General features: G+C 38.0%; 3 protein-coding genes and 1 non-coding gene across 4 annotated transcripts in view; 2 read left to right on the top strand and 2 right to left on the bottom strand.

Moving 5' to 3' along the window:
* Positions 1–303: 303 nt before the first annotated feature.
* LOC21397147 (probable L-type lectin-domain containing receptor kinase VI.1) lies at positions 304–2383 on the top strand. Its single transcript, XM_010095253.2, has one exon. The coding sequence runs from the start codon at positions 304–306 to the stop codon at positions 2350–2352; it is 2049 nt and encodes a 682-aa protein (XP_010093555.1). The 3' UTR covers positions 2353–2383.
* A 7973-nt stretch (positions 2384–10356) lies between these two features.
* LOC112091049 lies at positions 10357–11872 on the bottom strand. Its single transcript, XM_024163785.1, has 3 exons — positions 11459–11872; positions 10644–11339; positions 10357–10533 (listed from the first exon to the last, which is right to left on the bottom strand). The coding sequence occupies exons 1-3, from the start codon at positions 11870–11872 to the stop codon at positions 10357–10359; spliced, it is 1287 nt and encodes a 428-aa protein (XP_024019553.1).
* Positions 11873–12683: 811 nt separating this feature from the next.
* Positions 12684–12790, top strand: LOC112091051. The gene has a single exon (XR_002901979.1). It is a non-coding gene; the product is annotated as a small nucleolar RNA R71 (small nucleolar RNA).
* A 5764-nt stretch (positions 12791–18554) lies between these two features.
* LOC21397148 (importin subunit beta-1) overlaps positions 18555–22259 on the bottom strand; it is a 4399-nt gene continuing 694 nt past the window's right edge. The window contains exons 2-3 of the mRNA XM_010095254.2: positions 19125–21550; positions 18555–19001 (exon numbers count right to left, since the gene is read on the bottom strand). Of these exons, the coding sequence (XP_010093556.1) occupies positions 18806–19001; positions 19125–21544 (2616 nt within the window). The 5' untranslated portion in view covers positions 21545–21550 and the 3' untranslated portion in view covers positions 18555–18805. The remainder of the gene's footprint in view (positions 19002–19124; positions 21551–22259) is intronic.

The raw sequence follows: 22259 nt of genomic DNA on the forward strand, positions 1-22259 counted from the left end.
TCTCAAAGCTTTCAAAGTAGAGGCCTTTTGTAATCTGCACCCCTCCTTAATAAATCATTAGCCTAAATTACCACTTTGAACTCGAAACATGATTGGATTGGAAGTCCATTACAATAGTTTTCTCAAGGTGACATATAACATTTTTTTCTATGTAAATTTTCTTCAACTTTGACTCTTCAAGTCTTCCCTACTCTCTCTCTCTCTCTCTCTCTCTCTCTCTCTCTCTCTTCTAAGCTATATGTGCACCTCCTCCTCTCACCATTCCCATTCTTCTCTTCTCCCATCCTCAAAAAATCTCATGCCATGGCCTTAGCAATCTCCTTTTCCTTCCTCCTAGTCTTCCTCTCACCCATCTCTTCCTCTCACCCCCAAAACCTCCAATTCATCTTCGAAGGATTCAATAGAAAAGAAGCCAATCTGACCACAAAAGGAGCTTCAATAATTTCCTCCGGTCTCCTCCGCATCACAAACCTCTCCGAAAACGTCATAGGACAAACCTTCTACCGAAAACCCATCAAAATGCTCACCCCAAACTCCAATACTTCCTCGTCATCTTCTTCAGGCCCCACAGCTTCCTCTTTCAGCACCCACTTCGTCTTCGCCATAGTCTCTCCTACCCCTGGCCGTGGCGGCTTCGGCATAGCTTTCACAATTTCACCTTCGACCAATTTCCCGAAAGCCGAGGCCGGTCACTATCTCGGACTCTTCTACTCTGGAAACGACGGAAACCGGTTGAACCATATTTTCGCGGTAGAGTTCGACACGGTTAATGGACTAAACGAGAATTCTGATTCGAAAGGAAACCATGTCGGAATCAACATCAATAGCATGGTCTCCAACGCGTCTAAGCCGGCAGGTTACGTTAAAGAAGGCTCGGTGTCGAACGAAGAAGATTTGGATTTGGAGAGCGGAGACTTGATCCAAGCTTGGGTAGATTACGACGGTAAAAACAAGATTATCAATGTTACAGTGGCTCCTATTAGGGTTGAGAAACGACCAAGTACGCCACTTTTGTCAATCGGTTATGATTTGAGCGATGTTTTGCTTGAGAACATGTTCGTTGGTTTCTCTTCTTCCACGGGAAAGAAGTCAAGCTATCATTATCTTTCGGGTTGGAGTTTCTCCATCAATGGACCAGCCCCGCCATTAAATCTCTCCAAACTTCCAGCCCCACCAAAGCAAGAAAACTCTTCTTCTTTCAAACTAAGTACCAAGGTCTTGATAGCTTCTTTATCGGTTATTATCGTATCCCTTTTTGTTATTCTCTTTTGTCTCACGTTATACAAGAGAATTATGCCCTTCGAGAGGCTTGAAGATTGGGAATTGGATTGTCCACATAGATTTTGTTACAAGGATCTTTATACTGCCACCAAAGGGTTTAAGGACACTGAGGTGATCGGGGTCGGCGGATTTGGAGCCGTTTACAAAGGAGTCTCGCCGTCCACCGGCTGCGAAGTTGCCGTCAAGAAAATCACGAGGAGCTGCCAAGAAGGAATGAAGGAGTTCGCGGCGGAGATCGAGAGCTTGGGAAGGTTGAGGCACAAGAACTTGGTGAATCTCCAAGGTTGGTGCAAGAAAAAGAACCACCTTCTTATTGTCTATGATTATATCCCATATGGAAGCTTGGACTCCCTTATTTTCCACCCCAAAAACGACTTCGTTTTGGGGTGGGAACAAAGGTTCAATATCCTAAGAGGTGTGGCCTCAGGGCTTTTATATCTTCACGAAGAATGGGAACAAGTTGTGCTTCATAGAGACGTAAAATCAAGCAACGTTTTAATCGATTCGGATATGAATGCTAGGCTTGGAGATTTTGGTCTGGCAAGATTGCATGACCACGGTGAAATGTCGCATACCACTGGAGTTGTGGGGACAATTGGGTACATAGCCCCTGAATTAGCCCGCATTGGGAAGGCCTCAACAAGCACTGATGTGTTTGCCTATGGGGCTTTGCTTCTCGAGGTGGCAACTGGAAGGAGGCCCATTGGGCCCGAGCATTTTGTCCTGGTGGATTGGGTCATGGAGTGTTATCATTTGGGCCGGCTTATGAGCGCAGTGGATCTGAACTTGGGCTTGGGTTTTGTTGTTGAGGAGATGGAGTTGGTGCTCAAATTGGGCCTTCTTTGTTCTCATTACAAGCCTGAGGCCCGGCCCAGTATGAGGCAGGTAATAAGGCATCTGAATGGGGAGGAGGAGATTCCGGAGATTGATCATTGGGGTCTTTTTGATTCTCAGAGTGTGAATCATTTTCACTCTAGGTTTATGCAAGGGCTTTCCAGTGACAAGATCACGTCTTATAGGTCATCCTCTCTTGGGGCAATCTCTTATGCTTCTTTAGATGCTGGCAGATAGCAATGCTTTCAACTTTCACCCTTTTCTTTCTACCACCAAAAACTTGAAAATAAAAATAAAAAATTACATTCTTCTTGGGTACATTTCTTTTTCTTCATTTTTTTTTTTTCCCGAGGACATATGTCATGTAAGTTCTTTCTGGTCAGATAGCTATGTACATTTCTCTTTTTGTGGAAAATTTAGTTGATGGTAAAAAATTAAGCTTTTTTTTTTTTTTTTTTTACATGAATGAATGGTCACGATGAGTTGTGGTAGACCGTATGTAACTATGTATCATCAATACAATATAACAGGAAAGTTACTCTTTTTAACATAGGAAAATCTGGACTCACTTTTGGTTTTAGCGATATTCGTTCCTTCTCCCAGGCTCAAGCCTTTAGCTTAGTGTTATATTTCTACCTGCGTATTGAGGTCAATTTCACCGTTTTCCATTGCTAACTAAATGATGACGTACCGTTCCCGAGTCTAGAGCTTGCGAGCGCTGGGCTTTTCTAAAAACTATCCTAAACTCTCATTTTTCTTCCCAGGGAAGGGGATTCGGGTTAGTTGTTGAGGGTGGCCGAAAGGAAGTCGGGTAGGCTGCCTTGGATTTTTCCTTTAACATCTCGGGGGATAAATGCCGGACGACAGCTCCACCGACCCCCGATGGGGATCCGACAAGTTCTATGAATTTGACATCAAGCTCAAACCCTGAACCATCTTGACCTCGCTCGCCTATGTCTGGGAAGCCGGTTTCCCCCCAGTAAAAAAAAAAAATATATATATATATATCCAAATCGCCAATGAAGTTTATGAGAATTCAAATAATAAAAAGAAGCAATTGGAGTTTTATTTTCGTTTGGTTCTCTCATATCTGGCCTGGTCAACCCAATTCGCCTCATTGGGGCTATGGGAATCGAACCCACTTACTCCAAGACCCCTAATCCCCATGAACTCACTCACTCGTCTATCGCAAGTTAGCCACTTCCATCAGTCAATGCACACAAATATGCTTGCTTGGACAGACACAAAGATATGCTTGCCCTTACGTAACTAGAGCTTGTGGGTCCAACACTCCTATATAGGGCTAGACTAGGTTTCAACACCATTCACTAGTAAGGCCCCACATGCAACATTCTCGACGGCAGCTATCCCGAGCTAGCCATACATAGTTGTCAGCCTCCCTTACCCACAACCCTCACTTGTGACCCCTCACTGAAATTCAATTAAATGAAAGACGGACCCCATAGAAGTAAGCCTAAGCCAGTTCAGTGAAGACTTGTCAAATACCCTCCAGCCAGACCCTTGAAGAGCATGTAGAACATTTAATCTTCTTAATTAATCCATGGTGGCCCCCGTCACATATCTACAAGGACCAGTTCTGGCAGGAGTTGATGAATAGCGCATAAGAAAAATGAGAAGCCATGCAGCCCCTGCAAGAAGAACCGGAAGGGCAACCGCTCACCGAAACTTGCGCAAGGGTAGCTTGTGTTATGATGTAAACAGAGGTTCTTGTGTTATGATTTAGTTAGGACTTTGTCTACCTTTCGCTATCTTTCACTCCCGTTGTATTGGTTGGGAAAGGGCCAGGTGGATTACCTTTGGGAGCTAAGTCGAAGATCTCGGTGGTCTTATGAGTGGTTGATAAACTACGATTGCAGGTTTATTTAGGAAGTCACATAGCTGTGAGGCTTAAGGGAAGTTCTTTTGTTCTGCTACCATAAATTTCATGTAAATCTGTAGCACATTAGGACCCTAGACTATTTTGCTAGTGAGTCATTAGCAAACTCAATTTGAGGAAAAGAGAGCTTTACATTTTAGGATTCAAGTGTAGTTTTCTTTCGTGTACCAATCAACTAATGTGTTCAGATATTAGAAATTTGCCTGGAAGATTTTTAAACTGGCGAATCAATCTTTAATGAAATTGAATCAAATTGATGGGACAACTTTTTTTCTTGGAGAGATGATTCTACTCTTACATCTTAAAAGTTACGTAGTATTGGATTTTATGTATACGTCTTCTTCATTTGATGGAAGGAGTAACATCCCTAATCCCAACATTAATATGATGGGCAGTACGTTTGGATAAGATCCTCATAATCGAGTTCAAAATCAGAGTAGCCATATGGGTGGAACACTTCATACTGGTTGTTTCCCACCGAGTTAATAATTAGGCGGTACACTCCTTTATCATCATATTGTCTGTACTTGTATTGAGTTCTTGGTGCTGTTTCTTGCTAGCTAATTTGAGAAGTGGTTTGGAAATTTTGGATTGTTGGAAATTTGTTGGCATGTTTACTTGTCATGGTTGTAACCTTTGCACTAGCTGCATCTTCGTCTTATGGTTTCTAAGGATTACAGTCAAGTTTTTACTTTGAGTTCCTCTTTTAATAAAATAACATAAAATAAGCATTCCACATTTGTCAGCTCACAAAAGTGTTCTCAATTACGAGGTACTAAAAAGATCTAAAAAGTATTCCGCCTGAAACAAAGTGAGTTCTGAAAGGCAATATATTAATTTCCCAAAATGAATTATCATTTGGAGTTGTTATTATAAGGACATTAACCCGTTACCAGCTCAATCAATGGACGTAGGGCTAAATACCCCTTGACAAGTCTTGACCGTTGATATTGAAATGAACAGGCCAGATTAAAAGGTTGAACCATACAGCCGGCCGGTTGGAATCACATCCCTATATATATATATATATATATATATATATATATATATATATATGTATGTATGTATGTTGTTTTTTAGAGTGTTGAAATAAGAACAAATCTGGAGTGTTTTGGACTCATGCAAAACAGCGTCAATAAAATTTTCCATTCAAGTTTTTTGAGTTCTCAATTGCAAACCTTTCCCTATCAAGTTCATAAAATGTAATAGTTATAGGCCTTGTTATGACTATTCTTCAAATATCCCATAATTGTTACATACAACTAAGTTGGAATAGTTATGGGAAGAAGCTTAGAAGGAAACACAAAAGAATTTCCAAATTGAAAAAGAAAGTCCAATAAGCAATCAATAAAGATACATCCAAAAAGAATTTTCTATGATTAACAGGGAGTAAATAGCAACATCAACTAGTTATTTGGTGGTATGATAAAGTTGCTCATTAGTTGGTCTACTATTTACAAGCTATCAACTTCGTGAGAGATCTATATCTTAAGGTTGCGAGAATGCTTTCTCTCCCTCTTAGTTGGTCTACCATTACAGGCTGTATACTTCGTGAGAGATCTATATATCGAGAGAGAGAGAGAATGCTTTGCCTCCCCAAATTTATCAGTATTCTGTTGGTTTCTGAGTCAAATTCGGGTGCGAAAATGTGATAATACAGATCGGGTCCGAACAAAAATTTTCACAAAACTTTTACAGACGCTATAGATTATATTAATTTATGCAATAATAAATTAATCTCATTAATTTATAACAATTGATACATTGCCGACAATTAAGATGATAACTTGGAGTCTTTGGCCAACGAACGATCCTTGCTCCAAAACTTTCTTAGAAAACTCAAGGCTTCCTCATCTACTCCTTGAAACTTGCAAGACGTAGAGTGTGGGCTAAAGGTAATTATCGGATCACTCAATAATTTACACTCTTTCACTATCAACGCATGTATATGAAAGAATTGAGAAAATTGAAAGAACTTTTCTTCTTTTTTCTCTCTTCAAATTTGGCAAACTCTTGTGAATTAGGGAGAGAGAAACTTTTCTACCACCTCTTATTTCTAATTTACTATTGTCTCCTATTTATAGACAATTTAGGAGAACCATTTTCTTCTTCCTTTAGAAAAACTTATCAAACAATTTAAACAAAAGATTGTCAAACAAGTTAAACAAAAGCTTGTCAAACAAGTTAAACCAAAGCTTGTCAAATAACTTAAACCAAAGCTTATCAAACAAGTAAAGCTTTACTTTTCCTTCGGAATTATTTGTCATACAAGTAAACCTTGTCCAACAAGTAAAGCTTTTTCTTGTCAAACAAGTAAAGCTTTTTCTTGTCAAACAAGTAAAGCTTTACTTCTCCTTTAGAATTACTTGTCATACAAGTAAACATTGTCCAACAAGTAAACCTTGTCAAACAAGTTAACCTTTTACTTGTCAAACAAGTTAACCTTTTACTTGTCAAACAAATAAACAGGATTACTTGGAGAAGAAGTAACTAAATTCCAATGTATATTTTCTCAGTGTCACAAGCCCCCTGTGGTCCTACCACAATGTGTGACAAAATAATTAATTCTTAATCAATTATTCGCAAGTGATATAAAATCCCGATAATTCATGTTCTATTGCAAATAATACAAGGATGACGTGTGGACTTATGGACCTATAATTCTGAGCTCCAATAAAATTAATAATTAATTAAACTCTTTAATTAATAAATTAATTCTATTAATTCCAAAAGTTACTCCACTAAAAACTTGGAATTACACTCTATAAATTATAGACATAATTTACTTCTAAGAACTTGAAGTGTCCATTTTATATAGTCACTACATATAGATCGATCCTCCATAAATAATTCATAATTAGAGCTAGGTAAAATTCGCTAACCTCTTTAATTACATCTTTATCCTTAAGTACCATTGATTCTCTAATGAATAGTATATTCATAAAACACATTCATGAATACGAGCTCGTTACTTATTCAAGTACCGAATCAACCCTCAAGGGAATTATTTATCTGCTTCTTCAAAGAAGAATGAATGGATTCCATCTTGTATATTAGCATTCCCGGCTATCCATTTCATCATGTTCTCAAGATACAAGGAATCAGATTTAGTATCTCGAAATCCGTACCAAGTAAATTAAAGAACAGGAATCTACAAATAGGAGTCTACTAACAAATCAGGATTGAGTTCATTCTATATATGACCATCGGTAGACTCAAATTTGATTTTCTACATTTAATGGAAATTATCAGAAAATCAAATTGTGTCTCTGTCCTAGTTTTGCATAATCTCATTAGGCATAATACGCTTATTCAATATCTCTCTATATTAATGATGCGGATAACATCATTCCATTCTTAATGGGAATGACATGTATTAGTAATGTTTTAATTAAAGATTCTGAGGATGACAGAAAATAGAATTACTTCCATGAGTATAGGCGTAGCTTAATTCCCACATTCACTAGCGCGGGTGGGCCCCAGGAAGCCGAGTGTTGGTTCGAATCGGTGTCTAGGCATCTAAGTACCATGGGAGTACCGGCTGAGTATTGGGTGGAGTTCGCAGCTGATTAACGCCCAAAAGTGATGTTCACAAGCGGTCAATTGTAGCACAGAAGGGCGGTCGTATCCATAGAGAGATAACAAAATAACAAGAAAGACTAAGAGAATAAGAGCGTTAGAGAAAAGTGAATTAAAGAAAAAGAATAGTTTTTGAGATTTTGTTGCAAATAAAATAGAAAGGAGGGAATTTGTATGAAGAAAATTCAATAATTAAAACGGTAAGGTGTCGAGAATCCCTAATGTTTCGTTCACCAATCCAAGTTTTGATTCACAATATTAAATAACCGAATAAATTAAATCTGTATGTTGACTCCAGAAATATTATTATTACAAGTTATCTAAAATCGACAATATATCAATCCGACAATATTGCAGTAAAAGACAATTTGTAAAATAATTTGAATGACAAAACAATGTGTGACATAATTACATAAGAAAAGCGTGACTGAACTTATATAAAAATTGGCACACAATATTTTGAAAAGTAATAAAAAAATAGATGAGATTTAATTCATTAAGATGTTGAACTTTATAGCACAAGGAATCAAAACCCCAAATTGGGTCGCCAACAGAAGTTCATTTCTAACCTCACCAAGAAAACTCTAGCCTAGCTTGCAAAACATTCTCACAAGTTCTAGAGAGAAAATATGAGACTGACAGCAAGACGACAGAAAACTGAATATTCCAAACTTCTAAAAACCTTAGGCTAACCCCTCTATTTATAGTGTTCAGAGGTTGCTTGTCAAATAAGGAAACAAACAATAAAAATAGAAAATTAAAAAAGAAAGGGAAATAAAATAAAATTACACATAAATTAGGAGAAATCATATGTTTAATTTGGGGAAGAAATTTGGTAATTTGCTCTGATTTTTAGGGGAGAATTCGGATTCAGCATCTAGAAGACACGTGTCGAAGCTTGGTTGGAGGAAGGGAACAGAACTGCCATGTGTCACGCGCGGAATGGAGGAAGTCTGCTGGCGTTGGAGACAGCTGGGACCCGGTTGACAGTTGGCGCGGTTTCACTGGAAGCTCAGGCTGGCAACGCAGACGCGGGACCCACGCGAATTAAGCCTTGGACGCGCGCTAACGTTTGCGTGGAAGTTACGCGCACATTGAGAGGAGGCGTGCTGGTGACGCGCGCGAGGAAGAGTCGGGAAGAGAGGAAGGGCTGGGGCCCACACGGAGGGAAAAGACAGTGGCTCGGCTCGGCTCGGCTGACGCGGCTCTCCCTCTAGCTCGTGTGGCTCGGCTGAAAGGCTTAAAAATATGGCTTTCATGGCTTCTTCTTGTGCAGCTTTTTACACTGCTTTCATCAATAAATAATTAAGCAAAAACTAGACAAATTCCAATTAAAAATATTATGAATAAAAATAATGGAATTGTTTAATTAAAGCTTAAATATTTTAATATTATATAAATCAAAAGCAGTATTTAGAGTGTATTTTTATGCACTCATCACAATCCCCAACCAGCTTATTGCTAGTCTCTAGCAATCGAAGCACAAGAGAAATCATGTCACAAAAAAAATCTGAGTCTCAACTAGCTTAGTCACCTTGGTATTTCAAACAAACTGTCAGTAAGAAGTCAAAAGATACTATCAAGATTATTTTAGTCATAACTCCAGAGTCGTGTGTGTGTGCTCTAAACCATAACCTTCTTACCACTGACCATAACACATACAACTTTGAAAAATTCACCAAGTAAAAGTCTCAACTCCATTGATCTCACGGGTGTCAGAAATATTTGAGTGTAAAGGTTTTCTCTCATGGAGTTGGAAGCGGAACAATCAACGCTCAGTGTAAGGAATGTCAAATTTAGGACAAACAGTCAAACGAACATTGACCAAAAGATAGGTTAATCAACAACTAGAACATTCCACCATTCTTACCACAACTGACTCTTGGAATTTCATTCGGGTCAAACAGAAATTTACAGAAATGATAAAAGAGCCAAAGAAAAAAAAATGCATAGAAAAATTACTTTTTTTTTTTGTTTTTTGTTTTTTGTTTTTTGTTTTTTTTTTTGTTTTTTTGGCAAGAGACAACCTGAAGTGAATGTAGAAAGGTGTTCTTTTAACAAACAGCTATATAGCATCGAATGTGATTAACACCAAACTACAGGATCTGTGAAATGTTGCTCTTGCTCAGTTTTTTTTTTTTTTTAAAGAAAAATAAGAAATGAGGCTCTATTACATAAGATCATTCCTATCTAACCCAAAATCCATCCCTCAAGAATATGCACCAAGCATACCACTAACCATGTAATGATGTTCTAATAGTGATTTTACCAGCTCAAAAGATCAATGAAAGTTCAAAAGTCATTTTCTCTACTCTCTTGACTCACCAAAAATCAAGCACTTAAACTCGGGAATTTTCTCAGCTGACATGCATTAACATCCATCTTACCACAAGGTTTAGCACGTGTAAAAAGAAACTTTTGAAGTCATTTCTTAGTAACCAAGATAGCAAAAATCGACCCAAACTAATCATTTTGAATCATACTCAGACAACTTTACAAAAAATTTTAACCCAAATATCAACATGACAAAAATCACTCTTACGCATAAATATGCTCACCACCCCCAACCAAAATCAGACAGTATCCTCAGTGTCAAAAATTATGGAAATATAGAGAAAGAAGACACATGGACGATGGGCATTCCACATATGAGCACAGCTTGAGCTTCCTAATATGATTATCCAAAAACACACATAAAAAAAATGTAAAAAGAAACAAAGAAAACAGAAAATGAAAATATGGTACAGGATATGTGAGCAAACTACTCAGGGCTGGTAAATAGGGTCGTTGAGAATGATCTCTTCAACCTGGTTCACCCGCTCTAAGTAATTTTTCAGACGCTGGCCATTTACTTTGAATATTCTCCCATCGGTCGGGTTCTCAACCTCAACAGCACCATTGGGAAAATGCATTTTACTACGAACATGCCAGTCCACCGCGACCTCAACTTACCGGGGTAGAGATGTAAACGGGAATCATAGAGATGAACCCGTTGATTTGGCTCGAAATTCTTCCTTAGGATCTGCTTATCATGAGCCGCTTTCATTTTTACCTTGATCCTAGAATTGCGCTCTTTCAGCATGTTGATCAATCGTTGTTTTTGCAATGGATTGAGTTTAGATGAGATGATGACTGGGAATGTGTCTTCATCTCCCAAGAATGCATGTTTTAAGCCCTCAGGTGGTTGGGCTAGCTTGACTTTTGGAGCCTCCTCAGTGGATGATTTCGGTTTTTCTCCTTCTGTTGGGAGCTCCTGAAAACATGGTGACCCAAACTTAGTTCCTCTGTCCTGTGATTCTTTGAAAATGGCAGGAATGGTAGCCACCTCACAAGGATCGGAACTCTCATATTCAGAATTTTGGAAGAGATTTTTAAGATCTTTAAAGTTACTTTGCGGCAGAACCTCCTCCTCGACAAGTGTGTCAATCATAAATGTTTGGTGACACTCGTCGCCATCGCGTGGTTGCTTTTGAATATGAAAAATATTCACCTCAAGGGTCATATTCCCGAAAGATATCTTCGTGAGACCATTCCTACAATTGATAAGTGCGTTTGCTGTGGCAAGAAAAGGTCTTCCCAGAATGATGGGAATGGATGACTCCATATTCACCACGGATTGTGTATCCAAGACAAAAAAGTCCACGGGGTAATAAAACTTGTCGACTTGCAACAAAACATCTTCCACTATTCCCCGTGGTCTCTTAATGGATCTATCGGCCAGTTGCAGAACCACAGATGTGGGCTTAATCTCTCCAAGACCCAATTACGAGTAGACCGAATAAGTCATGAGGTTCACGCTTGATCCTAGGTCTAGTAACACTTGGCCGAATTCATGTGTCCCGATCTGGCAAGAAGTGGTAGGACAACCTGGATCTTTATACTTCGGCGGTGTCTTTGCTCAATCATCGTGCTCACTTGTTCCGTCAAGAATGCAATCTTCTTGACGTGGTGCTTTCTCTCTATGGTGCACAGATCCTTGATAACCTTGGCATAGGCCGGCACTTGCTTGATTACGTGTAGTAAGGGAAGATTAATCTTCAATTGTGTCAAGTGCTCCAGGATCTCACTTTGATTTTCTGGCACTTTCCCAGCAGGTCGGAGAGCTTGGGGAAAAGGCACCTTTACCGAAATTTTTGTTGGCTCTTCTTTCTTCTGAGCCGATTCTTTATTACTCGAAGTGGTACTATTTGTCAATGGCGTGTGTGAATTCTTACCACTTCGAGTAGAGATGGCGTTAACTTTCTTGATATTTTGACCTTTGGAGTTGGAAGTTTGAGCCATGTTTTGTCCTCTCAGATTGGACTGGGCTTATGATGGAAATCTACCGCGCTCTTGAATGGTTAAAGCTTCTGTCAGCTTTGTGATTTGACTTTTTATTTCCTTGTTCTCTTCCACCAGCTGTGTGAGCATTGAATCAACTCTTTGATTCGTCTTATTTTACGCATCCATAAAAGCTTTTAGGGTATCCTCTAAAGAATTCCCTTTCGGCTGCATGTTAGTCTGAGGCGCAAAATATGTCCTTGGTGGTTGAGATTGTTGCTCTGATCTCCATTGCCCTCCAGATGATTGTGCATGTTGGTTTGGATCTCTCCAACTGATGTTTGGGTGGTGTTTCCAGCTATCATTATAAGTGTTTAAGAAAGGTCCATAAGGCTTATTGTATGTGCCCAATGCATTGCATTGCTCCTCATATACCCTTCTCATTTCACTTAAAGTGTGGCAATCTTGAGCTAGATGGCCCATTCCACCACAAACAAAACAGGGCTCATGTGCCTCTGTCCTTGCCACCATATGGGGTCCTTTACTATCTTTACTTTTGAGGGCCTCAATTTGCTTCGTTAAAGCTTCAACTTGGGCCTTGAGGCTGTCCTCTTCTCTTAATTGATAAACTCCAACTGGTCGGGACCTACTAGTGCTCTCAGTAGCACTCAGTCCAGTCCAAGTATGAGCTTTCTCAGCTAACTCATTCAGGTACTCGATAGCTTCGTCAGGATCCTTTTGGAGAAAATCCTCATTGCACATCATCTCAACAAATTGGCACTCTCGGATTGTGAGTCCATCATAGAAATAGCTTACGAGGCGTCAACTTTCATATCCATGGTGGGGACATAGATTTAACAGATCTTTAAAACGCTACCAAACTTAATAGAGAGTTTCATTTTCCTTCTGAGTGAAATTCGAGATCTGTCGTTTCAAATTATTAGTCTTATGGTGTGGGAAATACTTGTTGAAGAATGTCGTCGTCATTTCTTCCCACGTACCAATAGACTTGGGCCTAAGAGAATACAGCAGGCTTTTAGCCTTGTCCTTCAGAGAGAAAGGGAAAAACTTCAATCTGACAGTGTTTGCGGCCTCAGCACGGCTGTGAAAGGTGGCCACCACCTCTTCAAACTCCCAAATGTGTACATATGGATTCTCGTTCTCTAATCCGTGAAAGGTTGGGAGAAGTGCAATCATATCCGACTTGAAATCCGTAGGCGGTGCATTCGGTGGGAACATGATACAAGATGGGGTGGCCGTGCGCGTTGGGTGCAAGTAATCTTGCAACGTCCTCTGCTAAACTTCCTCGTGTTGTGCCATTGCGAATAGATTTTGAAATACGAATTCCAACGACGAGTGCGAAGACGGAGACGTAGAAGACGAGTCGGATAGAATTTCAATAGGGGTTTCTAAATCTGGACGTTGAGTAAATCTCCCTAGTTCGTCTCTATACCGATGCATTCACCCTAAGCGGCCCTTTAAAATATTTTTTTTGTTTTTTTTTTTTGTTTTTTTTAAATTTATAATCAAAACAAAAGAAAATAATTATATAGCAACGTAAATTGTAACCACCGAGAGTGCTCCCAGGAAAGACTATAGCTCTTGGCTCAATGAATAGTCTCCTAGACATAGCAACGTTCCTAGGAAAGATTGGTGGGGTGAGGCCTGCTTAAGTACCAACTTTCCTAGACAGAACTCCCTCAGATTATACTTTCCACGTAACCACACAATTATTCTCAAAATCAATTATTAAATTTTATTGATTAAATTATGAAATGTAATCTAATTAATGGAAACTATTCCTAAAGTCAAAAACCTAAAAATACCAAATTATGAAAATCCTAAATTAGGAATCTGAATTAGTCAATTAATTACCATCTTAATTATAATCCTAAAAATTAATGAAACTATAAAAGGAAAAATTAAATTAGGCAACAATTAAAATATACAAATGAGGAAACAAAATAAAATCTTAATTTACCAAAAATAAAAGATTACAAAATCAAATCACAATTAATTCTAAAACACAAATCCTAAAAGTGTGAGATTTTTTTTTTTTTTTAGTAACAAGACTACAGAAAAAAAAAATGAAGAACGTGAGAACGTGAGAAAAGTAAGAAAGAAAGGAATACAACAACAAAAAATTTTTTATATAAATATATATATATATATATATATACTAACAATCAAGTCACGAAAACTAAAAGAAGTTTTTTTTTTTTGAATAAGGGACGGTACAAAAAAAAATGCAAAAGTTTGCAGCACTTTTTTAAATAAACGACAAGAATAGAGCAAGAAAGAACACAAGAAAAACAAAAGAAAGACAAAGAAAGGCAGATCACGCAAACCAAAGAAAAAAATAAAGTAAAATAAAAATACAGAGAATATGTACTTACCACTTTGGCTCAAAATCTACTGATCACTCTTGTTAGTAACATCTCCCCGGTAACGGCGCCAAAATTTAATTCACGCCCAAAAGTGATGTTCACAAGCGGTCAATTGTAGCACAGAAGGGCGGACGTATCCACAGAGAGATAACAAAATAACAAGAAAGACTAACAGAATAAGAGCGTTAGAGAAAAGTGAATTAAAGAAAAAGAATAGTTTTTGAGATTTGTTGCAAATAAAATAGAAATGAGGGAATTTGTATGAAGAAAATTCAATAATTAAAACGGTAAGGTGTCGAGAATCCCTAATGTTTCGTTCACCAATCCAAGTTTTGATTCACAATATTAAATAACCGAATAAATTAAATCTGTATGTTGACTCCAGAAATATTATTATTACAAGTTATCTAAAATCGACAATATATCAATCCGACAATATTGCAGTAAAAGACAATTTGTAAAATAATTTGAATGACAAAACAATGTGTGACATAATTACATAAGAAAAGCGTCACTGAACTTATATAAAAATTGGCACACAATATTTTGAAAAGTAATAAAAAAATAGATGAGATTTAATTCATTCAAATGTTGAACTTTACAGCACAAGGAATCAAAACCCCGAATTGGGTCTCTCAACAGAAGTTCATCCCTAACCTCACCAAGAAAACTCTAGCCTAGCTTGCAAAACATTCTCACAAGTTCTAGAGAGAAAATATGAGACTGACAGCAAGACGACAGAAAACTGAATATTCTAAACTTCCAAAAACCTTAGGCTAACCCCTCTATTTATAGTGTTTAGAGGTTGCTTGTCAAATAAGGAAACAAACAATAAAAATAGAAAATTAAAAAAGAAAGGGAAACAAAATAAAATTACACATAAATTAGGAGAAATCATATATTTGATTTGGGGAAGAAATCTTGTAATTTGCTCTGATTTTTGGGGGAGAATTCGGATTCAGCATCTAGAAGACACATGTCGAAGCTTGGTTGGAGGAACGGAACAGAACTGTCATGTGTCGCGCGCGGAATGGAGGAAGTCTGCTGGCGTTGGACACAGCTGGGACCCAGTTGACAGCTGGTGCGGTTTCACTGGAAGCTCAGGCTGGCAACGCAGACGCGGGACCCACGCGGATTAAGCCTTGGACGCGCGCTAACGTTTGCATGGAAGTTACGCGCGCACTGAGAGGAGGCGTGCTGGTGATGCGCGCGAGGAAGAGTCGGGAAGAGAGGAAGGGCTGGGGCCCACGCGAAGGGAAAAGATAGTGGCTCGGCTCGGCTGACGCGACTCTCCCTCTGGCTCGTGTGGCTCGGCTGAAAGGCTTAAAAATATGGCTTTCATGGCTTATTCTTGTGTAGTTTTTTACACTGCTTTCATCAATAAATAATTAAGCAAAAACTAGACAAATTCCAATTAAAAATATTATGAATAAAAATAATGGAATTGTTTAATTAAAGTTTAAATATTTTAATATTATATAAATCAAAAGCAGTATTTAGAGTGTATTTTTATGCACTAATCAGCAGTTTTTAAGTTTAAAGGTCTTGCAGGTGCGTGGTGGAAGCATATCCGGCGAATGCATGATGTAGAGGGGATGACTTGGGAACAATTCGAAGCACTCTTTAATGAGCAATTCTTTTCCCAAAGTTATCGAGATGAAAAAGTCATGGAATTCATGGGCCTAAAGCAAGGGGATATGATGGTGAGGGAATACGAAGCTAAGTTCAATGAGCTATCACATTTTGCTCCTTCCTTGATTGAACCAGAGCGCATGAAGTGCCTAAGAGAAGAGAAAATACAACTCTTCGCTTCCCGAGGTCAAGTCCACATCACCATCATGCATAAATGAATATTGTCTATAGACCGCTCTGATACCAATTGTTGGTTTTTGAATCAAATTCGGGTGCGGAAACGTGGTAATGCGGATCGGGTCCGAACCAAAATTTTCACAAAACTTTTACGGACGCTATAGATTATATTAATTTATGCAATAATAAATTAATCTCATTAATTTATAACAATTGATACCTTGCCGACGATTAGGATGATAACTTGGAGTCTTTGGCCAACGAACGATTCTCGCTCCAAACCTTTCTTAGAAAACCCAAGTCTTCCTCGTCTACTCCTTGAAACTTGCAAGACGTAAAGTGTGGGCTCAAGGTAATTATCGGATCACTTAATAATTTGTACTCTTTCACTATCAACGTATGTATGTGAAAGTATTGAAAAAATTGAAAGAACTTTTATTCTCTTTTCTCTCTTAAAATTCAGCCAACTCTTGTGAATTAGGGAGAAAAAAACTTTTCTATCACCTCTTATTTCCAATTTACTATTGTCGCTTATTTATAAACAATTCAAGAGAAGCTTTTTCTTCTTCCTTTGGAAAAACTTGTCAAACATGTTACACCAAAGCTTGTCAAACAAGTTAAACCAAAGCTTGTCAAACAAGTTAAATTAAAGCTTGTCAAACAAGTTTAACCAAAACTTGTCAAACAAGTTAAACCAAAGCTTATCAAACAAGTAAAGCTTTACTTCTCCTTTGAAATTACTTGCCATACAAGTAAACTTTGTCCAATAAGTAAACCTTTTACTTGTCAAACAAGTAAAGCTTTACTTCTCCTTTGAAATTACTTGTCATACAACTAAACTCTATCCAACAAGTAAACCTTGTCAAACAAGTTAACCTTTTACTTGTCAAACAAGTAAACCGGATTACTTGTAGAAGAAGCAACTAAATCTCAGTGTGTATTTTCTCAGTGACACACGCCCCCTGTGGTCCCACCACAGTGTGTGACAAAATAATTAATTCTTAATTAATTAGTCGCGAGTGATATAAAATCCCGATAATTCATGTTCTCTTGCAAATAATACAAGGATGACGCGGGGACTTATGGACCTATAATTCTGAGCTTCAATGAAATTAATAATTAATTAAACTCTTTAATTAATAAATTAATTCTATTAATTCTAAAAATTATTTTACTAAAAACTTAGAATTGCACTCTCGAAATTATAAACATAATTACTTCTAAGAACTTGAAGTATCCATTTTATATAGTCACTACATATAGATCGATTCTCCATAAATTATTCATAATTAGAACTAGGTAAAATCCACTAACCTCTCTAATTACATCTTTATCCTTGAGTATCATTGATTCTCTAATGAATAGTATATTCATAAAAACACATTCAACCCTCAAGTGAATTATTTTTCTGCTTCTTCAAAGAAGAAGGAATGGATTTCATCTTGTATATTAGCATTTTCGGCTATCAATTTTGTCATGTTCCCAAGATACAATGAGTAGGATTTAGTATCTCAAAATCTGTACCGAGTAAATCAAAGAAAACGAATCCACAAATACGAGTCTACTAACAACTCAGGATTGAGATCATTCTATATATGACTATCGGTAAACTCAAATTTAATTTTCTACATTTAACCGAAATTATCAGAAAATCAAATTGTGTCTGTGTCCTAATTTTGTGTAATCTCATTATGCATAATACACTTATTCAATATCCCTCTATATTAATGATGTGGATAACATCATTCCATTCTTAATGGGAATGGCATGTATTAGTAATGTTTTAATTAAAAATTCTAAAACTTTAATTAACGTTTCGATTATTATCCTTAAATATTATTCTCTTGTATATAACACTTATATACAACATTTAAGATTACCTAAATAATCATAAAATTTTCAATGATATTCATAAAGTATTTAATAATACATGCACATAAATATTAAATAAACTATTTTATTAATCAAATAATAAAATATTCTTATTACACCTTATGCTTTAAAGACATCATTCCCAACATATTCTCTATTGGCGAGTTACTGCTGCAGAATTATGCTACACCGAAATATAATGAGATAAAAATAAGTTGAGATGTAACTTGCAGCAGAAATTAAAACAAGAAAAAGAAACTTCTGGAAACCATCAATTAACTTTCAAATTCAATAAGCTGAGCAAAGAAACTTCAAATGAAGAAAACCGGAAGATAACAATATAGTTACATGTTAGTTTCAAAGCAATAGATCCTTAAATAAGAATTTTCAAGGCAGTTGCCAATTAGAGACCATAGCAATATTCAAATAACGCAAACCTTGCGTAATAGAACAAATGAGCTTTAAATTTGTATGCCTAACTTGTGAAGAGATGGATCACTTTAATGGTGAAAAACTATTTTCTTTTCTCAAACGTTAATGCCATGATTAATCTACTAACTAAAGATTTTCATCCAAGTAAAGGCATTTCAGCATTTGAGGGAACTTCAAAGAAAAGTGAAGAAAGAACATAATAATGACACAAGAACCCACTGATCAGTGGATACATTACACTAAACATTAGTTCCAAAATAAAAGCAACACCACCTTCACCTTGTGGTGCACATATATACCAACGATTCATAAATTTTTTTCTACCCATACCGCTAATTTTCCCTTCCCCAAAAAATTCATCGCTCAAAATTGATTTGCAATTGACACAAGAAGTCTGGAGCCAAAAACTAAACTGAAAAACAAAGACAAACATAGGAAAGAGACTGGTTTCAGCTCAAGAAACGACACGTCCAATCATCCCCTGAGTCCAAGTTGCCGTCTCCTTGAGCTGTTCATCGTCCGATTGAAGACACTCACCCAAAAACTCAACGTAAAAGGCTCGTTCTCTGAAGAGTATCTTAATTTTTGAACCAAGTGCATCTGCAAGATCACCAATCACAGCAACAGCAGCTTTTGTTACATTCTCATCCCTGCAAAAAGACAACAAGGCGGCAAAAAGAATGAGATTTTATAATTACCAGAAAGTCAGAAACAGGGCAATCTACTAGTTTTGGGAGGCAGGAAAAGAAATAGAAATAATAGAGAATAAGGACCTTTGTTTGTCTCTGAAAACTGTTTCTATGAACTGTAAGATATGTTGGGCATATGGCAACATTATCTCGGGCTTTGAATTCTTGAATCCCTGCAAAATACCAGAATAAGCTTCAAAGATACTACGCTTCAACTGGTTCGAGTGGTCTATCAGCTCATCATCAGTGGTGTCCATCCTAACACAGAGCTCAGCAGCTCCCTGCATCATTTGCAGCGCATAAGGGACATACTTCTCAAAATGTTCTTCTATTGCAAGAGCAATGTCCCCAAAGCAAGAGAAGATGGGAGGCTTCACTGAAAGATGCAGTTCTTCACTAGAAAGATCTTTGATCAGGTGGTTCATAATCCCATCACAATATGGTAGTACCTGGGCATCCAAGGCACGGCATATATCACCCACCACTCCAACTGTAATGGCACACACTTGGTACTCATCAAAATTCTGCAATCCCATCTCCAAATACTTGTAGAATTCTGTTATATACTTCCCAAACTCTGATCCGGTGGCATAAGCCAGCGCACCGATTGCAAGCATTGCCTCTTCATGCACTGTAGAGCTACGGCAAGCAAACACCTTAAGAAACAAGGTCATAATCTGATCCGCAGCCTGCAAAATAATGTTCTTAGTTTCATCAACGCTGCTGAGTTTTTGGATAATAACTTGGAGAACCCCACAAAGAGAAGCTTGCAAGTCTCCTTGTTTTTCCCTGTCATCCAATGATACTATCTGAAGTTCTATAGTCTGCCCCAGCTTGTCCATCACAACAGGAAGCAGTTGTGCAATGATGCTTGATGTTTCTGTGATATTTGAACACCTGACTACCTCATTCAAGGTTTCGTATGCAGATGACCGGAGCTTTGAGTCGCCACCATCTGCACAATTGGCAGTTTTAAGAAGACAATCAATGATGCTTGGAACAAATGGTGTCAACATAGAGGAGCTGGGTCCAGCATCTTCATATCCCTGGGCAAGGTAATAGATGGCCCCACAGACTTTCTCTGCTACATTTGGTGCATCCTGAATACCTTCCAACAACACTTGCAAAACTTGTTGAAGATTCTCAGGGGATATCACAGAATAACCAGCAGCAGGATTGTGCAATAACTCAAAAATCCGACTGAGAGTCCAAGCAGTTGTGTCCTTGACATGGTTATTCTCATCCTTCATTGCCCTAAGCAAGAAATCCAAACCAGAATGGACCAGATGGGAGAGCTTCTCAAGCGTGGGGCCTTCCAAGATGGATCCAAATGCATACGTAGCGGCCTCACGGCATCGCCAGTCTGGCTTCATAATGTTACCCTCCACGAAGGGCATTACAAGGGGCAAAATAGCATCACCAACAGTCCTGGCAACAAGACCTAAACATGTCCCACCAGCCATGGATACATTCCAAATGGTATCATCCTGGTCTTGATCTTCTTCCTGCTTAAGCAAGGTTTCCAGCAACATTGGTACTAAAGATGCCAAAGCCTTCTCTATAAAGTGGGAATGGGCAGATCCAGAGTCCCCACTATCAGCACTCTCAAACTCTTGAAGCTCTATCTCTTCGTCACAAATAGAGCTCCAAAACTCAATTGCCTGAAGGGCAACAGCCTCCTCGTCACCCTTAACAGCATTTGATGTGAGCTCAAAGAGAGCTTGCATATAAGGTTCAAGCACCTCATAGTATGTTGATGCTATCGAAACGAGACACTCGAAAGCAGCCTGCCTAATCTCAACCTCCTTAGAGATGGCTGTGTCACAAACCACCTTCATTATGTAATTGCGTTCCATCTCATTCTGAAAGTTGGTCTCCGCAAAATCCAAGGCGTTGTACAACGCCTTTGTTGCAGCAAGACGGACTTCAGCACTGTTCTCAGAAAAATTCATGCCCTGGACCACAGCAGTAAGAACGTTGTTTACTTCAGCTTGTTCAAGATCCGTATGGGATATCTCCTCACACACGTATCCCAGAGCCTCCAGGGTTGCCTGTTTCAAACCAGCAGGACTATCTCTCTGAGTCATATTTGCAAGCAATGTCCCAATTAATGCAGGCCATTGCTTCTGAGGAATCTCGATAGACGCAATTTTAGCAACAACTTGTGCAGAAGTATGCCTTGCTTCTGGCACAGGTGAGCCAAGAGTACCTAAAAGGACGTCCTTGATCTGGGACTTGATAGAAAGATCAATTTGCATCCATTGTTGTGCAAGGCCCTGCTTCATAACAGCATCTTTAGCATCTAATGAGTTCTTAAGCACAATACCAGCCAACCTACGGGATTCAGTAGGTTTCTCATTGTTTGCAAGCTCAAACGATAAGGATAGAAGAAAAGCAGAAATATTTTGCTCTTGGAATTGCCGAAGGTTAGCCTCTGCTTCAGTACGCACGTTTGCATCAGCCGATTGAGCAGCCAATAGAAATTGAGTGATCTCCATAGCCATTTTTTTCTGCGCTACAATAAAAGTGAACATGAAAAAAATAATTTCTCAAGAAAACAAGAAAGAAAATTGTTAAAGTACAAAGAGCAGGCATCAAAAGATATGTGACAGCAAAAGGCTACAGAAATCTGATAAAACAAACAATGTGAGGAAACTTAAATAGCGTCATCTATAAATTGCGAAAACGAGATGCTGTTTATGAGGCAGAATATAAATATCAGCTGGACTGGCAAACATGCTGGATTCCTTTCTACAATTAGATACTAGGAATTACATTTTGAAAATGAATAGCAAGTCACAATTTTCCCATAGTTTACACATTATATGAGTAACTAAAACACAGAAAACAAGGCATACAATGTCACTTAATCTGTTTGAACCACCTAGTTAAATAACTCAAGCATAAAGACAAAAAAAAAAATACAAGCCAAAACAAATCATACCAAAGGTCATGAGTAAAACTGTAGACCCTTTAACGCATTCTTCACTATCGAATCAACTAAAGACAAGTGAAAGAATCAGTAACTTTCGCAATGTGATTCAAACCTCAACGTCCGTACAATTTTTACTTCAGCTTCACTTCCCTTTCTTTTCTACACTAAAATCCAGCAGACTAATAACTTTCAATATTTTGTTTGATCATTTGAAACAGACAAACCGACAACAAGCACCGGAAAAAAAAAAAAAAAAAAAAAAAAAAAAAAAAAAAAAAAAAAAA

This window comes from Morus notabilis, unplaced genomic scaffold, assembly GCF_000414095.1.
Source record: "Morus notabilis unplaced genomic scaffold, ASM41409v2 Scaffold403, whole genome shotgun sequence".
Classification (NCBI taxonomy): domain Eukaryota; kingdom Viridiplantae; phylum Streptophyta; class Magnoliopsida; order Rosales; family Moraceae; genus Morus; species Morus notabilis.

What these genes read in the sequence shown, in the direction of transcription:
- LOC21397147 (XM_010095253.2), top strand. Translation starts at nt 304, where the DNA reads ATGGCCTTAGCAATCTCCTTTTCCTTCCTCCTAGTCTTCCTCTCACCC.
- LOC112091049 (XM_024163785.1), bottom strand. Translation starts at nt 11,872, where the DNA reads ATGGCTCAAACTTCCAACTCCAAAGGTCAAAATATCAAGAAAGTTAAC. An exon ending in GCCGAAGTATAAAGATCCAG is followed by an intron (nt 11,340 to 11,458) that starts GTTGTCCTACCA and finishes GGTCTTGGAGAG; the next exon opens with ATTAAGCCCACATCTGTGGT. An exon ending in AGCGCAATTCTAGGATCAAG is followed by an intron (nt 10,534 to 10,643) that starts GTAAAAATGAAA and finishes CGGTAAGTTGAG; the next exon opens with GTCGCGGTGGACTGGCATGT.